The 26,734-nt window shown below is 34.6% G+C and overlaps 1 protein-coding gene and 1 long non-coding RNA gene across 2 annotated transcripts in view; one reads left to right on the top strand and one right to left on the bottom strand.

Annotated features, from left to right (window-relative positions):
- PCDH15 (protocadherin related 15) overlaps positions 1–26,734 on the bottom strand; it is a 990,428-nt gene that overhangs the window by 681,776 nt on the left and 281,918 nt on the right. The window contains exon 3 of the mRNA XM_077945583.1: positions 5,561–5,626. Coding sequence (XP_077801709.1) covers positions 5,561–5,626 — 66 coding nt within the window. The remainder of the gene's footprint in view (positions 1–5,560; positions 5,627–26,734) is intronic.
- LOC144331020 (uncharacterized) overlaps positions 1–26,734 on the top strand; it is a 172,797-nt gene that overhangs the window by 27,104 nt on the left and 118,959 nt on the right. The gene's annotated exons all lie outside the window — the stretch shown is intronic.

Raw genomic sequence — 26,734 nt, 5'->3', positions numbered from 1 at the left:
TCTACCTCCATGTGGAAAGCGGTTTTGCCTGTTTCCTTCTCTGATGCATCATCAGTACCACAACAGATTCTCACACAGTACAGGGTGTCGATAATCATACCTTGAATAAACAACTAAGTAAATAAGTGATTAATGAAATGATTCATTGATTGAACAACAAAATTATGTATTGGGCATGTGTTCAAGATTGTCTGTAATAGGGAATGAGAGAATTGCAAGCAGGTGGTCTTCACATATATTCTAGGTCAGCTACTTTGTTGTAAAAATGAAGACAAATTTGGGAGAATAATTTTACTCCTATACTTTGACTAGGAACTATTGTCTTTCTTACTCAAAACCAACTTAAGAAGCAACCCTCTCAACCATACCCAAGTCTGACAACTCAAAGCACTGCTCTGTAAAATTGTAAATTTTCAAAAGCAAACATACAGATGACAGTAAAAGCAATATCCTAGTTTTCAATGTGTCCTGAGGTACATGAAAAGAGCTTAGTGCTAACCAGGCCAGCATTTTTGGCTTGAGAACCAAGGATTACTGTATGACAAAATGGAGAATCTAGAAAGCAAAAACTTGGATCAATGGCAAAAATATCTTGATTCTTGTCATCAATGGCAAGTTGCTTTGGTGGATTTTTTAAAAAGCACTCAATAGGCCAGGTGTGGTGGCTCACACTTGTAATCCTAGCACTTTGGGAGGCTGAGACGAGCAGATCACAAGGTCAAAAGATTGAGACCATCTGGCCAACATGGTGAAACCTCGTCTATAGTAAAAATACAAAAATTAGCTGGGCGTGGTGGCACATGCCTCTAGTCCCAGCTACTTGGGAGGCTGAGGCAAGAGAATAGCTTGAACCCGGGAGGCAGAGGTTGCAGTGAGCCAAGATTGAGCCACTGCACTCCAGCCTGGGTGACAGACTCCATCTCAAAAAACAAACAAACAAACAAACAACAAAAAAAACAAAAAACAACAACAAAAAAACAAAAAAGCACTCAATATATTAGTATATATCTACATTTTGTTGAATAAACCCATTTGAATTTAATAAAAAGTAGTGTACTTTAACAGTGCATAGATTATAACAATTTCATAAAACTTTTATTATTGAGTATACTTAAGAGATTCATTTCTATTTATACTGAAAAGTAAGTATACATACTTTGCTTAAACTACACTACCTGAAATAAATATAAAATAAATGTTCGTTTTAGTATATATGTCAAATTTGTATGAAGTAGTCATGGATGAAGGGATATCAAGTACTTTCATATTCATTAAATCACACGACATCACTTACATTTCATTGAATTACATAAGTAATTCAATTTAGGAATAGTTGGCATTTGAATATTTTTTTTGACAACTGCTGTAGGAAATATTTTAAGTCCAAAAAATGTTTCAAGATAGTTTTTGAATTACTATTTTTATCTAGTACTTGCTAAGAACCTTTATACTGTTGATTACTGCACTCTATTCAAAAATGAAGGTAGTGATCAGATTTTCCGTGTCTTAACAGGTAAGAAACTCACAGCACAATTAGCTCAGTAACACAAATCAGTAATCTAACAGTCAATATTTGATCATAAGGAAAGGAAGAAGTGAAAGAACAGTTTATGGTAAAAGGAAATTTAGAGAAGAAAAGCCTTGAAGAAAAGGAATGGTAAAATCTAAGACCTTGAGAGAACCGGTGTAAGGAAGATAGGATGGAGAAATACTGCTTAGGAAAGTTCTGTACGAAGAAATTCTTCATGAGCTTTATTTCAAAGCCAGTAATTGAACTTTGGTGCTGCCTCCATTCTTACATCGATAAATTTCCACAAGCAACTCACTCCCCAAATAACTTTAAAAAAAAATTGTACAATCTAAATGTAAACTTCTTCACTGAGTCTATTATGGCATCCTTGGTTGATGTTGCTTTCAAATCATGGAGATACCTCAGAATTACCTTTCATTTCCCAAATTTACTAAGAGTGTGCAATATATTTTAAACTTTAAATTCATGAAGCTCCTTCAGGGTGGGTCCTCTAATCTTTCACGTAGTGATATCCTTTTGCCTCTGAATCTGTCCATTTCTGTACAGTCACAGTGGTGTGTTCTAACCATGACTTAAAATGATTTTCTCCTTCTCTTTACATAGCAGCGTCTGTACACTTCAGTAGATTCTGAGAATTAGTTTGAATGAGTGGTTCCAAAGTCTGTTTAATGTCAATCTATAGTTGCTGTAAAGCAGCCAAGGACTCTGATGTGGCTGGCACTCAGTGGCAGGTCTTTAAATGTCCCAGAGTAACTGCCCCCACCTCTCTCCTTTCAGTAAGGCTTCAATGCTATAAGCAACGTAGAGTCGAGAGAAACTATAAAATATCTGTTCAGAAAGACATTTTAGACATTCTCATTTAATTAAACATAGATAATGTGATCTGTTTCTCAAATGCATTCTCCCCTCAAAATGAAATTATATACTAAATACATTCTACATGCTAGTTCAAGAGCTTTCTGGTGGTAGTCAGGAACCAACATATCTCTTTGTGTGCCCACTTTGCCCCTTTACAATGTAAGCTTAGTATTACCAGTAGTTGTGATGAAAATAATCTCTTGTTCAGCCCAAGATAATGTAATGAATCTGTCATTAAGGTGCTGTTGAGGACAAAGATCAGGAAGCGAAAGCATCTAACAGAGACCAGGGTGAGAAAGAAGCTTATGGATCTCTGTCTGTTAAACTTGTAATTCTTCCAAGCATGCACATACGTATAAATGCAATTGACATATATATTCACAAAGAATATTTTCATCCCACAAATTATGAAAGTCTTTGAAAGATAGAGACATGTGTATAAATAAGTGTTCTATAAATGTAGCTCAATGACTTACATAAACAATTAGCTATAATTTCTAAAAATGAGCTATTTAGATGCTTTCCTTTAGTAGTGAATGTATTTAGCTATAGAGATTGTTTAGCAATAGACATCAGTTAAGTGAGCCACAGGCAAGTTGATTTGAAGTAAATTTACTAATTTAGCTGATTAAAGATTTGTTAAGCCTTTCTTTTCAAAGAAGCCTCAAAGCCTTTAAAAATGAGTGCTCATCATTCTGGTAAAATAGGAAACCCATGTTTTATTACTACCAATTAAAAGATACTGGAAATGAGAAATTAAGGGAGTACAGACTAAGGCTAAAAATAACTATTTCTTTTCTTTTCTTTCTGTTTTTCAGACAGGATCTCACTCTGCTGCCCATGCTTCAGTGCAGTGGAACAATCACAGCTTACTACAACCTCCCCTCCCGGCCTCCCAGGTTCAAGTGATTCTCGTGCCTCAGCCTGCCAAGTAGCTAGGACTATGAGTGGGTGCCACCACACCTGACTAATTTTTGTATTTTTAGTAGAAACAGGGTCTTGCCATGTTGGCCAGGCTTGTCTTGAACTCCTGAGCTCTAGCAATCCAGCCACCTCAGCCTCCCAAAATGCTGGGACTATAGGCATGAGCCACCCAACAAGGCTAAAAATAACTGTGTCACTGGGAAGTTTAGATTGCCTAAAGAAAAACAGGAAAACATTTGTATGGATTTTTCCCTTAGATTTTTAAGACAAGAATGATTAAAACACTACATTACAATATCTGGCAGAGGTTCATTTGATCACCATATTTTTAGAAATTTAATGCAAAAGAGAAATGCAAAACATTATTCTCTAGATCGGTATTTATACTTCTTGTGGTGACACTTAAATAACTTTGGCAGCTTTCTGAGTAGCTGGCAGTTTCTACAAAATATGCCAAGTAAGGAGCACAACATTACTACACTATATCATGCCATTTTCCTCTAAAACAGAAATACTGAACTTTCACCACATGCTACTGTACAGCAATGCTATGGCAACATCTTCGTAGAGTTCCCACGCTCCTTTGAAAAGTAGGATCTAATCAGCACAAAAGGAAATAAACTATCATCATTGCTGTTGCTATAATTACCTAGTTGGCAAAATAAGCTCTATACAGAATCACACATTAAAACAAATTTGCTTAGGAAAACTAAATGTTTTATTTCAGCTCAGCTTATATTTTCAAGGGAATTGGTTAACAATTAGAAAAGAAATTGTTGATAACCATTGCATTATGTTTATTGAATTTTTATTTCTGGTTAAAAAGGTTAACTGTTTTCACTGTGGAATATTTAGAAAATATAGCTTTCTTTAAAAATAGTTAACCATAAGGAAGCCATAATTCATCATTAGAAGACAGAATCTTTTTTTGTGTATCTTTTACTTTATAGTATTTTGATATTTTTTCTCTACTGTAGACACATTTGGGATTTATTTCCAACTTACATAAATGCATCATAATAACACTAACTCGATATGATTTTATCAATAAAGATGGATTTTAAAAACGTAATCAAAATGTTCACGTTTTTGTAATCACTTAATGTGGCAAACATTTTGTTGATACTTAAATTTGTTTAAACAGAGGCCAGCAGTACTGTAGATATTTCTGAGTGATTTCAAAGAATGTGCAGGAATATACGTCTGTGTCAATTCTTTAAACGAGTAAAAGGAGCATCGGTAATGCAGCACAATCAATCACGAAGAAGTAAACTGATGCAGGAATTGCCTATACACGTTTTCAAAGGACATGCAGATGTGTAGATTGAATTACAAGAAAAAAGATCACTTTCTAATAAGGCAATTGACATAATTATTTTGTAAAAAATACAAAAGTGCAAGAACGTACTTTAGAGTAAATATTAAGTACAAGCTTAATGGAAGAGTCTATCATGTAATCAGCAGACAAAGTGAGCCACAGACCACATTTACATACTTAGTTTAAAATAGAAACAGAGTCCCAAGAGAATAGAAACAGAGTCCCAAGAGATAACCATTTTACTGCTGCCCAGTTGAGGAGAAAACAATTTAAATATTTCTACATTAAAGTTCAGAGAGTCAAGGCAGCTGCTGCAGAACAAAAACACTAATGATAAGGAAAAAAAAGAGTTTTTCCAAAGAGGAACTGGATATGAATTAGATATTGTTAATTACTTCAGACGGCCCAAGTGAAAATTCAGACTTCTTTCTCTGTTCTTGACCTTATTTCATGTTCTCACTTTCTAAGCACATTTGGTTTTCATGTTAATCAGTCACAATTACCATGTCTAATCGACTGTGGATCTAGATCCTTACCAGATCCCGGCCAATATCAGTTAGCAATGCAAGACTTATTTTGTGGTCCATTTCTTTGGAGGAATACGTTGTGTTTCAGTTCAATGACTATATACATGATGGTCAACTTCCAGCCCATATCTGGATGCATTCTTGAGTTGACTCTGAATCAAATAATTTATTCTAAATTAAAACTAAATATTTATATTAATCAAATGAGGCTTTTATAATATACTCCAAATAAAGCACGAATTTCCAGAGAATGGCATAATTGAAGCCCATACTAGAGGATAATTATTCATGTATTTGGGTTGAAACTTTCATTTTAGTACCTCCACTTACAGCAGATTGAGAATTAAAATCTGAAGAAAACTCTCTTAGATAAGACATTTGTAAAATAAAAAACTCACTCACCATTCCGACTCTCTTCATCAATAGCAACTATGGTAGCTGGAGGTCCTCCCCTAGCTAGTTTGCAATCTAAAGAGAGAAAATAATGAAAAGTAAGAATTGACTGCAGGGGCACACACACTGAGAAAAAATTCATTGAGATGTATATTAATATTTAAAAAGGAAAATCTTGCAACCTAACTGATATGCATCACTACTTTTAATATTATTTAAAAATATTTTATAATAATGACACAGATTCCTTACCACATCATAATACAGTCACTCTGTGCACCACAAACTACTCAAATCTTACTGAGAAAGAACCAGCAGGCACCACTGGAGAACAGAAGTCCTACAGGACATATATAATGTGATGGAAATTTAACCCAAAGAAATAACATAAAGGGATGATTAACAAGGATAAATTGTAATTAAAGCATCACAACAGAAACAAACATAATTGGACTTTAATTGTGATAAAGGGTCTAATTAGAGTGAGTGAATAGAATTTTAATAATGTTCTAAAGAGAATAAAACAAAGAGAGACAAGCAATGCTCATGAAGTTGTTTGGGGTTTTTATTTTTGTCATCTTACCCTCATATTGCCAGTCTGGAGTCAAAAGTATAGAGTCATCAATGGAAGCAGATCAGAAAAATGGAAGAAAGAAAGGAAGAAAGAATATATGTATATATTTAGTGAGAGATTTAAAGATATAAAAAGCATTATACCATAATATTTTCTAATGATTTGTGGAAATAGAATATATAAACTTCCCATCAGATTTTGTACTTCTAATATAATACTAACACATTCACTAGATAATACACATCATTAGCATTTTAAAAGCCATTACAAAAAGACTTGAAAATAACATAAATTGCTATATTCCTTACGAAAGATAAATAAGAATTACTTATGAACAGTGTGTTATCTGTATGCTGAAAAAACTTTAAGAATAGTGCCTGTCAATCAGTAGTGATGATTAATTCATTATTTCAAACACTGATAATATCCTGCCAGGTATCACATGATAATGAACATAAAAATAGTATCATGAGCTATAACATCCATGACAGTTGAAATGTGAAAGCTTTGCCTGCAGGATGTCAAATGTGCATCTCTGAGACGTAAAGTACTCTCCTAGGAAATACTCTGTGAGGCTGAGAGGGCTAGGTCGTGCAGTTATACATACACGGCACACTTCTGTACAGCAGGGGAAATTAATTTTGCTTAACATTTTCCAAATTCGTGTGTTATTTGGGAAATAATTTCAAGGTTTATTTACTCATTTATTAAAATTCTGCCATTTATTAGGTACATATACATGAACAATTAGACCTTTGGGAAGCACTGTTCTGTATTGTAAGGTATGTACTCTCTCATATGAAGCAAAGAAGCTGGGAGAATTACAAATTTTCTCTATTTATACTTGTCAATATTCAAGGAGTTCCAAGTCATAACATTTTCAGATCCAAAGTATCTCATACTCATTATGCCTCTTCCTCTCCTTATGCCCTCCGACAGAGCTCAGCACTACATTATTTGTCATCTCTGCTCTTGATTTAGTTTCCTCGCTGATCTCCCAGAAGTCTTGTTCTCATCCTGCATTCATCTATTCCTTTCATGAGGATGATTTTCATGTACCCAAATCAAAAGTGAAATAATGGCAGTCCTCTGAACAAAAACCTTACATGTTTCTTTTGGAGAAAAGGGAAAAAAAAGAATCAGAAGAACAAAGTTTCTTCATATGGCCTCAACATCCTTTATTGAGAATTAAGCAACCTGTCCTTCAATTACGTGAATACTCTTACTGTTGCTGGAATGTTCCTTGTATTTTTAGGAAAATTTTGTTATCTAAATTCATTGTCACCTTTTTCTGCCTAGGAAATCTCTGCTTCTTTTCATAGAATTAGATCTTTCACATATTTGCACTTAGTGCAAATTAATTTTGATTAAAGCCTTCCAAATTTTCATGTTACTTGAAAAATGATTTTACAACTTCCTTATTTATTTACTGTTTTATAAAATTCGGTCAATTATTATGCACATAGAAATGAATAATTAGGCTTTGGAAAGCACTGTTCCATATTGTAAGGTATACATTCTCTCATATGTACTCACTACACATATACACACTCATGTCACTGTGTGCCAATGCCATAATACCTACTGAAAATGGATAAAATGTATGTATTTTAGTGCGAATATTGGTAGAGGAATAAATATTTAATCAACAACTTTATGGGCAAGCAGAATATAGAAAAATACAAAAAGGAGAAATTTGGATATAAATATTTTTAAACCTTTTTACAATTTATTACTATTAACTTTAAAGGTAGGCTTTACGAAGCTAAGCCAAATAATATCTTCATGTTCCAGCCCTTCCTCACTCTCCACCTTAATTTCTCCACCAAAGTTAATTCTCCATTCATACCAAACCAAATGTATGTGTGTTGCATCAACTGTTAAAACATACTTTCCACTCTTCTTCTCCTGGTTAATTTTATTCCTCTTTCAAGAATCTGTCAGGCATCAACTCTTCTTGAAAATCTTTCTCATTGTCATCGTAGATTAAATGCTTTTTCTCAGTATTCCTGCAGTACACACTGCATCCCACTGGACTAATTGTACCATTGACAACATACTAACATGTCTCTCTCTCTCACAAGAGTTCCTTCAGACCAAGCTTGCATCATTTTCATCTCGGTAACCTCAGAACCTGATACTGGTTCTGAAAGAATGTTTGTTGACTTTTTCCACACTGTAGCCTGCCAAGCTACAATCTTCCATTAAAACCTCTCCATAAGAGTTGCTTGAAAGTCTCTGTTCTCACTAATCCCTCGATAGCAGAAACATTCCAGAAGAAGCTGCTTAACTACATTTTCTCCTGCTACAGTACCCTTAGATAATTCCCACTAAGATTTATTCTTTTAGTAGATTCAAAATTCTCCCCAATAAAACATTTCTTTTTGTATGCTACATATACTTCTGGATACACACAAAAATAATTTAAACTTTTTAAAGACTCAAAACACAAAATGAAAAGAGGTTAGGCAGACACATAATAAATAATCTATTAATAACATTGTTCATAACAAACTGTTTTAAAATGATGCATTCAGGAAAGTATAATTAATTAGTTTTGAAGTGCACAAAAGCATTTTTAATAAGAACAATTATATTTAGAATTGTCTTGAAAAGAAAGTAACTTGGAGGTAACAGTCAACTATACATTATGTATGAAAATATCCAAATGTAAATCAAAGGGAAGACTAGAAAGCAATTTGGGGAATGGGGAGATTGTACTCTATAGTCTGTGGATTATCTGTCTGCCACAGGAAAGTCGGGTGAGCTGCTGATACTTTTACCTTAGGAATGGACCTCCTTAATCTATTTAATTTCACCCTTGACTGTCCTGGTTAAATCACAAATTCATTGTTTTTCATGCCTAAAGTTTCTAGCCTGTTAGGCCTATACTCATTTTCCATATCCAATTTGTTATAAAGTACAGGATATGAATACCAATATCTGAATGCTCAGTGTGGCTTATTTCTGCAAACTTGTCATAATGCTAAAAATAAGCCATATATTTAAAAATATTCATACGCAATAGATGAGATATAAAATCCAAAGAAAAGAATTAAAAAGACAAATAATGCCTGATCTCACAGATACTAAACCTGTGATACTCTGTTTTCATTGTAGCCTGAATTTTAAGAGCATATTACAGAGAGGTCAGACAAAGGCTTTTAAAAATCTAGGATTTTCCAAATTTGCTCATTTTGTAAAACTAAGAGGAAGCAGCCAGGAAATAAAATTCTATTCCTACTTTAGCCTATTCTCAAAATGTTAAACATTGATCAATGTGTTTTCAATAAAACTTCAAACCTTTTACTTTAACAAATATATTAACATACTAATTGCCCCATATATTAATAACTTGTGTATTGAATTTCTTCCCCATATTTCTCTTCTGAGCCTGGGTCCCATTTGCCCAGACAACTTCTGTACTTGCAATTTCAAAGTTGTCTTAAATGTAGCACTCCAAATCGCATCCCACTTGCTATCGTGGCCCAAAACTGTACATTTCCAATATATATTATTTCAGCGAATGGCATAATTCTGCACCAAGCCACATAAGCCAGAAGCTAGGAAGTCACATTTCACTTTACCCATCTTTCTAGCTTTCCAAAATGCATCAATCAATAAGTCTTGAATTTAACTCCTAAAGAGAAACTTGTGATATCCACTCATTGTTTTCAATCTGCAGTAGTATCAGACTATCTCTTAACTAATCAAATAGGTTTTCCTAACTGCTTTCCTTACAATCAATCTTGCCCTTATTCTAATTTAATTTTCTATCTTTAAGCAGAGTGATATTTATAACTAAAACCTTGCTTATTTTAAAAATAATTTACCATTTATTTTAGGTTATAAGCTAAAATATTTTGGCCATCTACAACTCATCACAAATATGATTCTAGAATGTAAACTAACATTTTATATAACCTACAAAGTCCTGCACAATATACCTTCTCCTTCCCTCTCTAGTCTCATCTATTTCCATGTTCCTATTTTCTCAAAACAAAATAGTTTTTGATCCCTTGACTAGGTATGGTGCCCCTATATACACTCTCATAACTCTGCTTCATAATATCAATTTACGATTACTTGATTCTTCACAGAAAGAAACTCAGTGATAACATCGACCTTGTTTCTATTCCTCGTGGTTGTGTCCACGGGGCAGATTTTCCTGGCACATTTTTTATTTCAAGTAATTATTTACTGAAGGCAAAAATGAAGGGCCTCAATCAAATTTGTAAACAATAAAATTAAAACAATACTCTGTACATTAATTCCTTTTCTTTTTAATTTTTCAAATGTCTTTCTCAAATGAAAGTACAGCAGGTCCTTGAATGACATTGCTTCACTCAATGTCATTTCATTGTAACAATGAAAAAAAAAAAAAAAAACAAAAACTAATTCCAGGCCTGAGTCACTATCTGTGTGGAGTTGGCAACTTCTCCCCAAATCTGTGTGGACTTTCCCTGGGTACTCCAGTGTCCTCCCACATCTCAAAGATGTGCATGCTAGGTTCATTGCTATGGCTACATGGTACCAGTGTGAGAGTGTGGCCCTGAGAAGGAATTGTATCCTGTCCAGGGTAGGTTCCTGCCTTATGCCCTGAGCTACTGGGCTAGCAGGCTCCCTGATGGGAGGCTCTGAACTGGTAAATAATTATCTCACTTTTTTTGATTAATCTTTCTTTAATGAACGTATAGCTCACATTTATTTCAATATTTAATATAAGAATTATTTTGTCTTTATTTAGAAGTGTGGTGATATTTCTGTAACCATAACTATGCCATGGGAACTTAACTTGTTTATATTTTGTTTAGCCTATAATAAAATTGGGTTTCATTATATGTCATTTCCTTTAAAGTCTCAATTTCCAAGAACCTATGGACAATATTAACTGAAGACTTACTGTAATCAGGAAAAAATGGACGGATAATGTGTTGTCTAAAGATAAGGTCATTGGGCCGGGCGCGGTGGCTCACGCCTGTAATCCCAGCACTTTGGGAGGCCGAGGCGGGCGGATCACAAGGTCAGGAGATCGAGACCACGGTGAAACCCCGTCTCTACTAAAAATACAAAAAATTAGCCGGGCGCGGTTGTGGGCGCCTGTAGTCCCAGCTACTCGGGAGGCTGAGGCAGGAGAATGGCGTGAACCCGGGAGGCGGAGCTTGCAGTGAGCTGAGATCCCGCCACTGCACTCCAGCCTGGGCGACAGAGCCAGACTCCGTCTCGAAAAAAAAAAAAAAAAAAAAAAAAAAAAGATAAGGTCATTGGTTATATCTCAGCAGATGTGAAAGGCTACCAAAAAGGAAAAAAAAAGGTGCAGAGAATTCTGCAAGACTTTGAGGTTATTTGGAACAAGTTATGAAAGATTAGCGAGAGCTCACAATCATAAAATAAAGTGATAAAAAAAAAGAAAGGAGAAAAATGTTCACCTGCTTCCAATTGTCTAGAATTTCTATTAGAATTCCAAACCATTTTATGATTTTACCAAATTGTATCTTAAAGGGATAAAACTAAGAAATTTCAAATACTAAAGTTTAAATTATGTCAAAGATCAACTTACCTTTTTTTGTCATCTTAGAACTTTTAAGCTATTCCTTACAAGCTGCGTAAATCACCAGTGAACTCTGTGGCACCCAGTAGAGTATTTGACTTAACATAATCACTTAATTTATTTGCTGAATTAGGAAGTATCTTCCTCTATGGAAAAGTAATAAAATGAATAATCTATCAAATCCTTAGCTTTAACCATTTCAAATCTTTCGGGGATTTGTTTTAAGATGTTAAAGAAATGGATTTCTAATATATTATAGTGGTTGTGAACATGTGCTTTGGGGTCACAAAACCTAAGTTCGGATCCTAACTTTGCTTTTTAACAGTTGTATAATATTGGACAAATTATTAATCTCTTGTATTTCATTAATGGGGATAAGGGTAATTACAACTAACTCATATATTTTTACGAGGACAAAATGAGAAAATCTATGGTAATTTCTTACAAGGGTGGCAAAATGTACAGGCAGAATAGGCATACATTTGCTTTTTATAGTATCCTTATTTTCATGAGGAATATATTTGAATAAAATGTTTTTTTTTCTATTTTTTTCCCTTGATCCAAGGGCTGATAGTAAATGTAGTAAATAAGCCCTTAGCTTTCCCAAATATTCAGTGATGGCAGATCTCAGTTATATACGGGATTGTGAAATGTATTTTTATTAAGTATAAAAGTAATTACAGGAAATGTCACTGGTAGTCTGTAGGGACAAAAATTTGCTTGAATTCCTATCCCAGATACCAAGCTAGATATACTCTGATGGATTACATTTACCAGGGAAAAATAGCCTCCTTGAACTTGAAGTTTAAAAAAAGTAATGGGGTTCTCACACTCCTCTACTGGTCCCACTATGTCCCTGAAATGTGTCGGTGAGATTCCACAGAAAGATCAAGGAAGAGTTGCAGATTTTGTGAAACCTCTATTCCTGTCAACATTTCTCTATTATCAGTTTGGTTATTGAGAGTCATCTAGTCTCTTGCTCATGTGTTTGCATTTACACACACACACACACACACACACACACACAATGAATCTATTGCTAAGTTCAAAGCAATTTGGCTCCCCTTTCAAAGAGGGTACTGTGTTCTCTTTACATTTCATGCTACACATTTCATGCTACACAAGCGTTCTGTTTTCAATTTGCATGTCATAAGCAGCAGTAGAGGGACTGTTCTCATTTTTCCTGTTGATCTTTGGTATATTCATCTTCAGGAAAATACACACAAGAGTGAAATATTAAGACAGATACCACTTGTTTTACATTTTGACTGCTTCATCCAAAAGAAAAAGTTTGAACTTGAATTTATAAAATCAATGGAACAATAATCTAAGTTATATGATCTAAAGTTACAGTCAACAAAGTAACAGAAAAAGACAATGATTGAACAAAACCAAAATAAACTGAGTAAACTTAAGGATATAGCAAGTAATTCAGTTTCAGTTCAAGAATAGGATATGCTACTTGTGCTAAGTCTCTTGGCATCACTATTTCCTGATTTCAGATTTCACCATGAAAGGAGCAAATGATATTTTATGTACCTTATTGTCATTATTTATTGAATTATATAATTTTATGAAGACTTTCCAACAACATTGTTAGTAATACCCACCAAATTCATTCATGGTAATTACTCAACATCATTGCTATCACCAGCACAATTTACTATGAGACCATAGCTACCTCAATCTGAACTTTAAAAAAAAAAAAATTCCTATTATTTCGTTTTATTCTAACTAGTCTATCAACAACAGCAGACTTGCACATAAATGGCATTTGGTCAGAGACAAGAAGCTCATACTTATTCTTAAGAAGTTTAAGGTTCTAAGTAATAATAATAATAAATGATAAGCCAGGGGCTTTAGGAAAATGACAGGATATGAAACAAATTGTCAGTAGGAGGCTGCTCCAAAAATGAAGTATATAATTTTAAGATTGCTTTTGTTGATTGAAAATATTTTTATACTTTCTTATTTTATAGTTTTATGTAAATAGTGTCAAAACATGTTAGTCTCTGTATTCGTACATAATTCTCTTACATATAATTCATACCACATGAGTTAGAAACTGTTTCAGTTTTCCTTCCATTGTGAGTTACGACTCTTCTTGCCTAAGCTTCCAGCAAGCAACCATGATTCCATTTGAGGAATTTAAAATGAATAGAACAATTCTTGGTCCAAGGTATAATTTTACCACTGACATCAAAAGAGGCCATACAATGTTGTGGTTATGGCAATCATTAGAAAAACAGGAAACAACAGGTGCTGGAGAGGATGTGGAGAAATAGCAACACTTTTATACTGTTGGTGGCACTGTAAACTAGTTCAACCACTGTGGAAAACAGTGTGGCGATTCCTCAAGGATCTAGAACTAGAAATACCATTTGACCCAGCCACCCCGTTACTGGGCATATACCCAAAGGATTATAAATCATGCTGCTATAAAGACACATGCACACGTATGTTTATTACAGCACTATTCACAATAGCAAAGACTTGGAATCAACCCAAATGTCCATCCGTGACAGACTGGATTAAGAAAATGTGGCACATATACACCATGGAATACTATGCAGCCATAAAAAAGGATGAGTTCATGTGCTTTGTAGAGACATGGATGCAGCTGGAAACCATAATTCTCAGCAAACTATCACAAGAACAGAAAACCAAACACCGCATGTTCTCACTCATAGGTGGGAATTGAACAATGAGATCACTTGGAAATGGGAAGGGGAACATCACACACCGGGGCCTATTGTGTGTGTGAGGGGGATAGCATTAGGAGATACACCTAATGCAAATGACGAGTTAATGGGTGCAGCACACCAACATGGCACATGTATACATATGTAACAAACCTGCATGTTGTGCACATGTACCGTAGAACTTAAAGTATTAAAAAAAAAAAAAAAGAAAGAAAGAACATAGCCTTGGAGACAGACTGCCTAGGTTAAATACTAGTCACGTTTAGCACCTTGCTCACTCTTCGGACCTTTGAAAGTTAATTAAAATCTCTGAAGCTCAGTTGCATTATTCGTAAAACAGATGTTGTTTTAGAGAGTGGTGTCTGGCATATGGAAATGCTTTCTATGTTATTGAGAGGTAAAATTTTAATCTAACCAAATGAGCGAATCACTTAAAATAACATGTCTATTTTTTAAAAAGCAATGATTGTCACATATTTTTAAAATATTTCAGTAGTAGTTTCTTACATTTTTAACATTCAAAAGAAAACCACGTTTTATTAGTAGATCAAATAAGGAATGGGGCATATGCTAACTTTTTAAAAAGTAATTTCAAATTTTCTTTTATATTTAGGAGGTACACAATATACAGGTTGTTATCTGGGTATACTGTGAGTTTTGGGATATGATTGATTCCATCACTAGGTAATGAGCATAGTACTCAATAGATGTTTTTAAAATACTTGTCCCTCTTCCACCCTCTCCCCTTTTCAAGATCTCCAGTGTCTATTATTGCTATCTTCATGTCCATGGATATGCAATATTTAGCTGCTACATATAACTGAGAACATGAATTACTTGGTTTTCTGTTCCTGTGTTAACTTGCTTAGGATAACAGCCTATAACTGCATCCATGTGGCTGCAAATGACATGTTTTCATCCTATTTTTATGGCTGCATAGAATTCTATGGTGCATATGCACCACATTTCCTTTATTCAATTCACTGTTGATGGACACTTAGATTGAATCCATGTCTTTGTTATTCTGAAGAGTACTGCAATGAACATACAAGTGCATGTGACTTTTTAGGAGAACAATTTGTTTTCTTTTAGATATATAACCAGTAATAGGATTGTGGGTCTAATGGTACATATGAAGAAGAGCTGGTACCAAGTCTGAAACTATTCCAAAATATCAAGGAGGAGAGACTCCTCCCTAACTCATTCTACAATATCAGCATCACCCTGATACCAAAACCTGTCAAAGACATAGGAAAAAAGAAAACTATAGGTCAATATTCCTGATGAATATAGATGTAAAAATCTTCAACAAAATGCTTTCAAACCAAATAAAGCTGCACATAAAAAACTTAATCTACCATTATCAAGTAAGCTTCATTCCTAGGATGCAAGATTGGTTCAATGTATGCAATTCAATAATTGTGATTCATCACATGAACAAAATTAAAACAAAAAACCATAAGGTTTTTGAGAAACTCCAAATTTCCACATTGGCTGAACTAATTTATATTCCCACCAATAGTATACAAGCATTCCCTTTTCTTCGCAGCATTACCAGCATCTTTTGTTTTTTGACTTCTTAATAATAGCTTTTTGACTGGTGGGAGGTAGTATCTCATTGTGGTTTTGATTTGCATTTCTGTGATGATTAGTGATGTTGAGCTTTTTTTCATGTTTGCTGTCCGCTTGTATGTCTGTTTTTGAGAGATGTCTGTTCATGCCTTTGCCAATTTTTCAATGGGGTTATTTCGTTTATGCTTGTTAAATTGTTTAAGTTTCTTATAGATTCTGGAGATTAGACCTTTGCAGGTGCATAGTTTGAAAATATTTTCTACCATTGTGTAGGTTGTATTTGTACTCTGTTAATAGTCTTTTTTTGTTGGGCAGAAGCTCTTTCGTTTAAATAGGTTCCACTTGCCAATTTTTGTTTTTGTTGCAATTGCTTTTGAGGACTTGCTGTAAATTCTTTGTAAATGCAAATGTCAAGAAGAGGGTTTCCTAGGCTTCCTTTTAAGGTTCTTATAATTTGAGGTCTTACACTTAAACTTTTAATGCATGTTGAGTTAATTTTTGTAGATGGTGAGAGTAAGGGTCCAGTTTAATTCTGCACATGGCTAGCCAGTTAACTCAGCACCATTTATTGAAGAGAGGGTCCTTTCCCCATTTCTTATTTTTGTCAATTTTGTCAAAACTCAGGTGATTGTAGGTGTGTGACTGTCTGGATTCTCTTTTCTGTTTCATTGGTCTGTGTGTCTGTTTTGTACCAATAACGTGTTTTGTTATCAGTACTATAGCCTTAGAGTATAGTTTGAAAAAAGCTATGTTGTTTTTGCTTAGGATTGTGTTATGGTTTGAACTTGTGTCCCCATCCAAATCTCATGTCAAATTCTAACCTCCAATGTTGGAGAAGGGGCTGGTGGGATGTAATTGGATCATGGGTGCAGGATTCGCCTTTGCTGTTCTTGTGATAGTGAGTGAATTCACACAAGATCTGGTTGTTCTGAATTATGTAGTACCTTTCCTTTCATTCTCTTCCTCCTACTTTGGCCATGTCCCCAGCCATGCTTCCTCTACAGCCTGTGGAACCATAAGCCAATTAAACCTCTTTTCTTTATAAATTACCCAGTCTCAGGTATTTTTTAATAACAATGCAAGAACAAACTAATACAGATTGCTTTGTCTGTTTGGGTTCTTTTTGGTTCCATATGAATTTCAGATTTTTTTCTAATTCTGTGTAAAATGGCATTGAAAGTTCAATAGGAATAGCATTGAATCTCTTTATTGCTTTGGAGATTATGGCAATGTTAACAATATTGATTCTTCCAGTCAATGAGTATGAAATGCTTTTCCATTTGTTTATGTTATCTATGATTTATTTCAGCAGTGTGTAGTTCTCCTTATAGAGGTCTTTCAGCTTCTTGGTTATATGTACTAAATAAAAGCCCTACTTAAAAGGCACAGAGTGATGGGTTGGATAAAGTAACAACACCCATTCATCTGCTATCTTCAAGAGACCCTTCTCACATGTAATGATCCCCATAGGCTCAAAGTAAAGGGCTGGAGAAAGATCTATCATGCAAACAGAAAACCAAATGGAACAAGGGTCACTATTGTTATATCAAATAAAACAGCCTTTAAACCAACAACAATAAAAAAGAACAAAAAAGAGCATTATGTAATGATAAAGGGTTCAATTAAAAAAGAAGACTTAGTTATGCTAACTATATATATATATGCAATATTAGAGCATCCAAATTCATGAAACAAGTACTTCTAAACCTACAAAAACACTGACATAGCACACAATGATAGTGGGGGTCTTCAACACCCCACTGACAGCATTAGACAAATCATTGAGGCAGAAAACTTCTGCAGAAATTCTGGAATTAAATTTGACACTTGAAAAATTGGGCCTAATTGATGTTTACAGGACACTCCATATATCAACGACGGAATATACATTCCTCTGATCTGCACACAGAATATACTCTAAGATCAACCACATGGTTGGTCATAAAGTAAGTTGCAAAAAATTCAAAAGAAGGTCTTTCCATAAAACAAGTCTCAAAGAAATTGAAGTCATACCAACCACATACCAACCACAGGGGAATTAAAATAGAAATTTATAAAAAGAAGATCTCTCAAAAACACACAAATATATGGAAATTAAGCGACTTTGCCCCTGAATGGTTTTGGATTGTAAGGCAGAAATTTTTAAAAATTCTTTTAAATAAATGAAAAAAGACACACAAAATACCAACATCTCTGGGATGTGGGAAACAATATGTTAAGAGGAAAGTGTATGGTGCTAAATGCCTACTTAAAAAAGTTAGAAAAATCTCTGATTAGCAATCTAACATCACATCTAGAGTAACTAGAAAAACAAGAACAAACTAATCCCAAAGTTACCTGAAGAAAATAAGTAAATAAAATCAGGGCAGGACTAAATAAAATCGAGGCACAAAAAATCCATAAAAGCATCAGTAAAATCAAAAGTTGGTTCTTTGAGAGGACAAATAAGATCTATAGACCACTGACTATATGACAATCTAAACAAAGAACAAAACAGAGAAGATCCAGATAAGCACAATCAGAAATGACAAAGATGACATTACAACTGGTCTAACAGAAACACAAAAAATCCTCAGAGACTATTATCAACACCTGTGTTCACACAAACTAGAAAATATAGAGGAAATGGATATATTCCTAGAAATACACAATCTCCCAAAATTGAATCAGGAAGAAATTAAAACCCTGAACAGACCAACATTAAGTTCCAAATTGACTCAGTATAAGAAACCTACCAACCAAAAGTCCCACAGTAGATGAACTCAGAGCCAAATTCTTCCAGATGTACAAAGAACGGGTACCAAGTCTACTAAAACTATTCCAAAATATAAAGGAGGAGAGACTCCTCCCTAACTCATTCTACAATGCCAGCATTACCCTAATACCAAAACCTGTCAAAGACACAAGGAAAAAAAGAAAACTATAGGTCAATATTCCTGATGAACATAGATGCAAAAATATTCAACAAAATATTTTCAAGCCAAATAAAGCTGCACATGAAAATCTTAATCTACCATTATCAAGTAGGCTTCATTCCTAGGATGTAAGATTGGTTGAATATATGTAACTTAATAAATGTGATTCATCACATAAACAAACTTAAAACCAAAAATCATACGAAAATCCCAGTAGATGAAGAAAATGCTTTCAATAAAATCCACCATCTCTTCATGACAAAAATCCTCAATAAACACTGTATCAAGGGAACATATCTCAAAATAATAGGAGCCATATATGACACATATACAGCTAACATTAAAGTAAATGTCGCAAAAGCTGGAACCATTCCCCTTTAGCACTGGAACAAGACAAGGATACCATTCTCCATTCTCACCACTTCTGTTTGACATAGTACTAGAACTCCTAACTACAGCATTCAGGCAAGAGAAAGAAATAAAATGGACCCAAACAGGAAACAAAAGAAGTCAAACTACCTCTTCTATAACCAGGAAACTCCAATGACACCACCAAAAACCTCCTGAAGCTGATAAATGGCTTCAGTAAAGTTTCAGAATACAAATTCAATCTAGAAAAATGTATTAACATTTTTGATGTGCATTTAACATACTGAGATCATGACTTAATACATTTCAGTGTATAACCACCAATTGTTTAAATTATATAGTGATAATTGGACTATATTTTTTTAAAAATTATCTTAGATATGTTTATAAATAAACCAAAAATAAATAACTCTTTTTTTGATACATAGACAGCATACAGTTTCTAAAAGCTCTTTATAGGATCTGTTATTCTAAATTCTTCCCAAAAGGACTTTTCTGTTATTAGCTTGTTCTTCAACATTATCCAAATTACCTATGAGTTTTGTAACTGAAATATAAAGGAGAAAGGAAAAGGATAAGTATTTGTGTTCATGTGGAAAAAAAAATTTCATCACTTTATGAAAAGCAGTTTTTATATCCATCTTGTTTCTGAAAGCGAATTTGTTATTTTATCTAATTATTCTTAATGAGGAGTCTTAGAGGAAATTCTTAATCATGATTCTTACTAAGACACTCAACAAGGTCAAAAGATAAAAGCTGCAGAATCAATGTCACTGTTTAAAATTACATTCTTCCAACAGAGAGATTCTTAATAAGTTTTTGTTTACAGAGTAGTTTACTAAATAAATTCTTTGCCACAAGATAGTTATGTGTAGCTAGGCTGCAGTAAAAAAAGAAAACTGTATGGAGTAATTTTGTAAACAAAAATTGTAAGCATTTAATTACTTAGTAAAGAAAATATCCCTGTAAACATGTCCTTAGTTGTCTAGTTGTGGCACATGTTAGCATGAAATAGATGTACCACATTTACAAGATACGGGATGTTGAAGTAATTTTCCTACTTAGATGAAGTAATATGGGCTTATATTTCTGGAACTTCAGAAGACAGTGCTAATATTTACCTTTCTGTTTCATCATCTAGAATATAACTATTTTTCACTTATGTGTGAAGCAGGAAACTTGTTAGAGCACGAAAAAGTACTTCTTATCACTGGCTGGCAGAGAAAGTTTATATATTTGAGTTTATGCAGGTAACTGGAAATTTAGAAGTATTTTTCATTGCCTTATTTTCTTATTCCTTGTTGTCATGAAGAGTGTTTGGACTGAGGTTCTACTATGAAAGGTGAATATCCAAGGGTGGAATGAGTAGGGACTGTGGCTGAGAGTTATGGAAAAAGAAGATTCTGAAAAAATAACAAAAAGCATAAAGCAAATATTTCCTACTTTTTCCATACATCACGTCTTGCTTTCTCAGAAATTTCTCTGCTACAACCCCCCCTGGTAACACCTTCCTTAGAGCCACAGAGCCAAAGTCGTTATGAGGAACGTTTCATATAGAACAAGAAGTTCCAAATGAACCTATGTTCTTTTTGATATAGGAGTACTGGGAAAGGAAGAGCATGGTCCCTTTATATGATATGGAAGCGGGAAAAGGAAGTGCTCAGTGGAGAGGGGCGTGGTCTCTGGCTAGGGCTCCACCCCCACGACCTAGGTGAAGACAGGCGCACCCGCTTTTGTGCCCAAATGTTGCATTTTCCAAGAGCACCCTGGCCCGCCATGCCCCCATCCTGGGTCTACAAAAAGCCAAGACCTTAGCAGGCAGACACAAATATGGCTGGACATCGTGAGGAACACATTGGCAGAAGAAGACACAAGCAGCTAGACAATAAGAGGACGTCGAGGGAGCCTGCCAACGGAAGAGCACACCGACAGACACTGGCACCCATGCAGGCCACCCACTGGTGGGAGGAGACAGAGTTTGGTCGGGGTAGTTGGAGGAGAGCTGCCCCACCACCCAACTCCGAATGGCCCAACTCCGTGGGAAAACCATCACCCTCCTGGCTCTCCCATTGGCTGAGAGCTACTTCCACTCAAAACTTTGCAGTTATTCTCCAAGCCCACGTGTGATCCGATTCTTCCAGTAAACCAAGAAATCCCGGGATACAGAAATCCCTCTGTCCTTGTGATAAGGAAGGGGGTCTAATTAAGCTGGTTAACACGAGTCGCCTATAGACGGCGAATTAAAAGAACACCCTCTAACACATGCCTACTGGGGCTTCAGCTGTAAACATTCACCCCTGCCCTGGGGTGACACTGTCCTGGGGTCAGAGCCCCACAGCCTGCCCATTTGCATGCTCCCTTAGAGGTTTGAGCAACAGGACACTGAAGAAGCGAGCCACACCCCCAACGCATGACCTGCAAGGGGGACAAGGGAACTTTTCCCATTTCATTTTCATTGTTTCACAATAAAGAAGTGACAGGGGATGGATGTCTACATATGTCAACTGTTTTTAAAAATAATATTATTTCATTTAATGAACTGGCCTATTAAATTTGATCATGTGATTTGGGTCATTCTTGTCACACCCAACTAAAAGAAAGTTGAGAAGCCAGGAGGGAAAAAATCAAGACATGTAGCATCACTCGAGAAACGTAATTTTCTGTAAGTTCGGCTGTTGAAACTGCCTATTCTAACCTGAGACAGTTTTATCTATAACTGCTGAGACAACTTGCAACTCCAGGGCTAATTTTCCCCTCTGCTGTTGCTCACCAAACGAATTTGCCAGTTCCCCAGAACCTTGCTAGTCCCGATGCACTTTCTCTAAGAGCAATACATAACATTTCTCATTTTTATAAAATCACCAATCTTCTCTTTGTTCTTCAGATATACCGAAGACCACCTGGTCTGTCTATACGCTCCAAATTGTGATTCTTTATTCCCAAAGAAAACATTAAATTTAGAGATCCATATCCACATTTCTATTTTGACTTCAACAATCCCATTCTGCATCATAAACCTTGAGAGAGTAATATCCAAACCAAGTCAGATCAGTAATTTGATTTGACATTTCTTGGGCTGAAAGAAAACTTTTGTTGGCAAGTTTAGCAAAAGGGACTTTGGCCACATGCTGAAGTATGCATATGTACAAATGAATTACTTCAAGGAAAATAAGCTAGGATAACAGTTTTTATATTGGCCATAAGAATAAAAGCATGTTACTGATTAACTGCATTTTCTGGAGCTTGCAAGTTTTCTTTAGGATTCTCAAAAACTGAATATAATAAAGTGCTAAGACAAGTATTTTACCACCCTTGACATTTAGAAATGAAGTTTTTGACAGTTTGTTATCCACATGTATAACATATGAGGAAAGTTTTATGTCCTGCTGAGCTTAGTTCTCATAGGTTCAATTTTAGACAATTTCTATACAGAGCCTACAATTTTGAATGTCTGCTGCTGTTTATGAGACCTTCCCAAGGGTGGTACTCCCATATTTAATTTAATTGTGTTTGCATATATCATACATTTTGCCAACAGTAAGCTCTAAGAGTACTTTATAGTTGATAACTACTTCCCTCATTGCTCTCCAAGCTACATGATTTCTTACTTTAAAACCAGCCTTCCATCTTCAGTATTGTTAGGTCTAACAGAATACAGATTTTCTCTACCTTGTTCAAAAAGAGGGTAAAACTACTAAGAGTGGAAATTAATCTGTTCAAAATTTTGTTAAATTAACATTTTATTATATATCTCCTTAAATTAATTTACTTGAGTACAGGGCTAGAATTGTTATTCTGTTGTTAGACTTTATGCCATAAATTTTGGTAATATGTCTATCATCAGGAGGTTGGGATTTTCAAAAATCTTCAATTATCATAATCAGAGACAAGAACTAGGAAATGAGATCAACATAGTCACTCTAATCACAAATGTCTGTACTCTAAAGCTCATGAACTTGACACTAAAGGAAAACCTCAGAATGGATTAGAAAATGCTAATACAACTAGAGAATGTGTAGGAAAAAAAAGAGACCTGGCTAGACGAGGGCATGTTTCCAATTTTAGAGCAGGACAGAGAAATTTTTACAGTAGATATAAGAATTCACAAAGCATAGTTGTCTGGAGCAAATAAAGTCTTTCTCTACTAAAATAGCTTCAATACTACTTTGTTGCAGATTGTACTAATTAACAGTTATATTAACGATGGTAACTCATCATCACAATATTTATTTTATGCAAACTCTTTAAATAATAGAAAAGTATGCGATCTATTTTAGAAAGATTTGTATCCATGGGACTTAGAACCAAAACAAATGTTAATTAAAATAAAGTAGTATTTTTCTTCTGTCAAATTGTCAAAATTTTACTAAAAACAATAGACACTGTTGGTTCAAGCAAGGAATTAAATTATTTGATAATTTTGGTATAACTATAAATTATTTTTATATAAAGAAAGAAAGGAGAGAAAGCAAGGAAGGAGGGAAGGAAGGAAGGAAGAGAAAGAAGAAAAAATGGAAAGCCAATATACCAAGAACTTTTAAAAAGTATCCTTTGAATGAAAAATTTTACTTTGGCATCTATAGCAATATAGAGATAATTAAACAAGTATATATTGCTGCTAAAAGTACTTATAATAGTAAAACATTATATATGTTTATTAAATCATTATGATTTGAACGTACTCTGTAATTGTGACAGATACTGTATATTGGACCACCCCCTCTAACACCGCTTCTTGTTTTTTTTTTTTTTTTTTTTTGTGCACTATTGAGGCAGAGAAGCTTAAAACTGCACTTTCCAGACTCATTTGCGGATAGGGTCTACCTTGGAATCTGCAAAGCAGAAGACACTCTCATGACACAAGAACATAAAGGAACAAGTGAGCCAAAGGGAAGTCAGTTTATCACGGGCAGGAAGTGTGTGGTTCTTTAGGGGTAGCTGTGGTAGAGAAATTAGTGCAGCCCCAGGTTATGCTAGTTGCCATGACGGGGATTGTACCTATGAGGTTTCCACTAGGAAGTTCAGATTCACGGTTAGGTATTTTTTTGGCTCTCAAGATTTTGCCTCTGTAGCATCCAAACTTAGTTTTCTGATGCTTCCAAGTCACTAGACCACATTAGTAAATTCATTCCAGATGAAAGAGGCTGTGTGGATTATATGATGTGTACTATGAAATCTGATGAATGAATAAGCCATTAAAATATATATTCATGTTGTTAAACAAATGTTGATGGGATGAGTGATTCTCATGAAAAGTTAAAAAATGAAAAAGCAGGTTTTAGAGCTGTCTGTACATTCTGATCTTAGTTTTGAGTGTGTATATATAAAACCTTTTTAATATTAAAGAATAAATAAATGACACATTATTATTTTTATTAGTGATTTCCTACAGATTAGAATTCCTAAATTGCTTTTAGGAATTTATTATAGGAAAACAGTGTCCTTTGCATTAAAGAAAACATGATAAACACAATTTGGAAGCAAAAATAAGGAACTTCATTTGTTTAGAATACTTATAGCAAATATCACAAAGATTCTAAATAGAATAATAACCTTATCACAGTATAACCTAAGAAACATTGTAATGTGAAATCTGTTTTGTTAAAACACATTTAGATTTAAAATTTGTTAAGCCATAGGAGATGCCTTGTTATCAGAGTCACACACTGAAAACTTCTAGAAGTTGTCATTTCATCTGATACATGAAGAGCAATAGTTATTCCTTAACACCTCCTTCAATACCGCATGATTCTCCTCAATTCATATTTTGAAATTTGACACATGGCACTGATGGTGATATGACAGAGAGAATCTCAATGTGTCAGTGACTTCATATTCACTTGGGCAACTGCTAGAGTCTTCCACTCCATGAAGGCTGTAAGGACATTGTGGGAAAGCTATAGACAGGAGATTCATATTCAGATCGGAGGCAAATACAAAGCAGGGAAGAGCTATCTTCCACTCAATATTTATTGGCATTTGCTATATTATAAAACTTCAAGCACTCTCCCATTTTCCTGCTCAATTTTTCTTCCATTCATTGCATGGTGAGATATGTTTCACCAGGAACAAAGGAAGTTATTAAGATTTTTCAAAGATACAATAAAATAGATGAACTTTAATATGACATTTAACCCTAGTTATTGTTTCTCAAACAAAATGCATTATATACATAGCAAGCTGGCTTGCTATCCATCTTCTGCCACTATTCTCTTTGTTTACTATTATTTTGTTTTTCCTTTTCTAAAATGTCAAATGTATCAGATACAAAATAGAGTATCTGATATATTTGTAGAGCTTAAAAATCAATAATAGTACAATAAAATGAATATTTATGTCCCTACTACCCACAATCAGAAATAAAATCTTGCCAGTACCATATAAATCTTCTGTGTACACTTTGGTAGACTTTTGCAAGTTTTAGGGCTGTATATAACAGATTTACACAGCACAAATACTGCAACTTGGCTATTTCTCTGCATTATTATGTGTTTAGGTTAATCCATACTGATGTATATACTTTTATGGATATAATGCTGTAAAGTATTCCATTATATAACTAGATCACACTATTTACCTGTTCTTTATTGGAGAAATTACTGTTGCAATAATTTTTATTCGTTTTATGAACAGAGAACAGACGCATATTCTGGCATACCTCTCTTGGTGCACAATTTGAAGAATATTTTAGGATATACCCTTAGGAACAAACAAAAGTGCTGTCATGGGCATAGTACATACACACACACACACACATAAATATATATACACATATATAAAATATATATATACACATATATAAATACACACACACACACACACACACACACATACATATATATATATATATATGTTTTCAATTTGAGACGGAGTCTCGCTCTGTCGCCCAGGCTGGAGTGGCAGTGGCGAGATCTCGGCTCACTGCAAGCTCCGCCTCCCAGGTTCACGCCATTCTCTTGCCTCAGCCTTTGGAGTAGCTGGGACTACAGGCGCCCGCCACAATGCCCAGCTAATTTTTTGTATTTTTTAGTAGAGACGGCGTTTCACCATGTTAGCCAGGATGGTCTCGATCTCCTGACCTCGTGATCTGCCCGCCTCGGCCTCCCAAAGTGGTGGAATTACAGGCATGAGCCACCACGTCCGGCCAGGTATAGTACATATTTATATTTACTTAGTTAATATCAAATTATTTTCCAAATTGGCTGTACCATTTTCTCAGTTACCAGCAATTTCAGAATTCCTCTTTCTCTCCATCTTCTATATGATTTGATATTAAACTTTTGTCATTTTGATTGTTGAGAGTTGTTATTTTATGTTCTTCAATTTACATTTGTTTCTGACTACTTGGCAACTTCTCATGTGTTTAATGAACACATGCGCCACTGCACTCCAGCCTGGGTGACAGAGCAAGACTCCGTTTCAAAAACAAAACAAAACAAAAAAGAATTAAAATTAAAAATATATATTTTTTAAATGTGGCTTATTTAAGGAAACTTTACT

The sequence above is a fragment of the Macaca mulatta genome, chromosome 9 (genome assembly GCF_049350105.2).
Source record: "Macaca mulatta isolate MMU2019108-1 chromosome 9, T2T-MMU8v2.0, whole genome shotgun sequence".
Classification (NCBI taxonomy): domain Eukaryota; kingdom Metazoa; phylum Chordata; class Mammalia; order Primates; family Cercopithecidae; genus Macaca; species Macaca mulatta.
The sequence above is the reverse complement of the archived record's forward strand: the minus strand, read 5'-3'. Positions and strand labels throughout refer to the sequence as shown.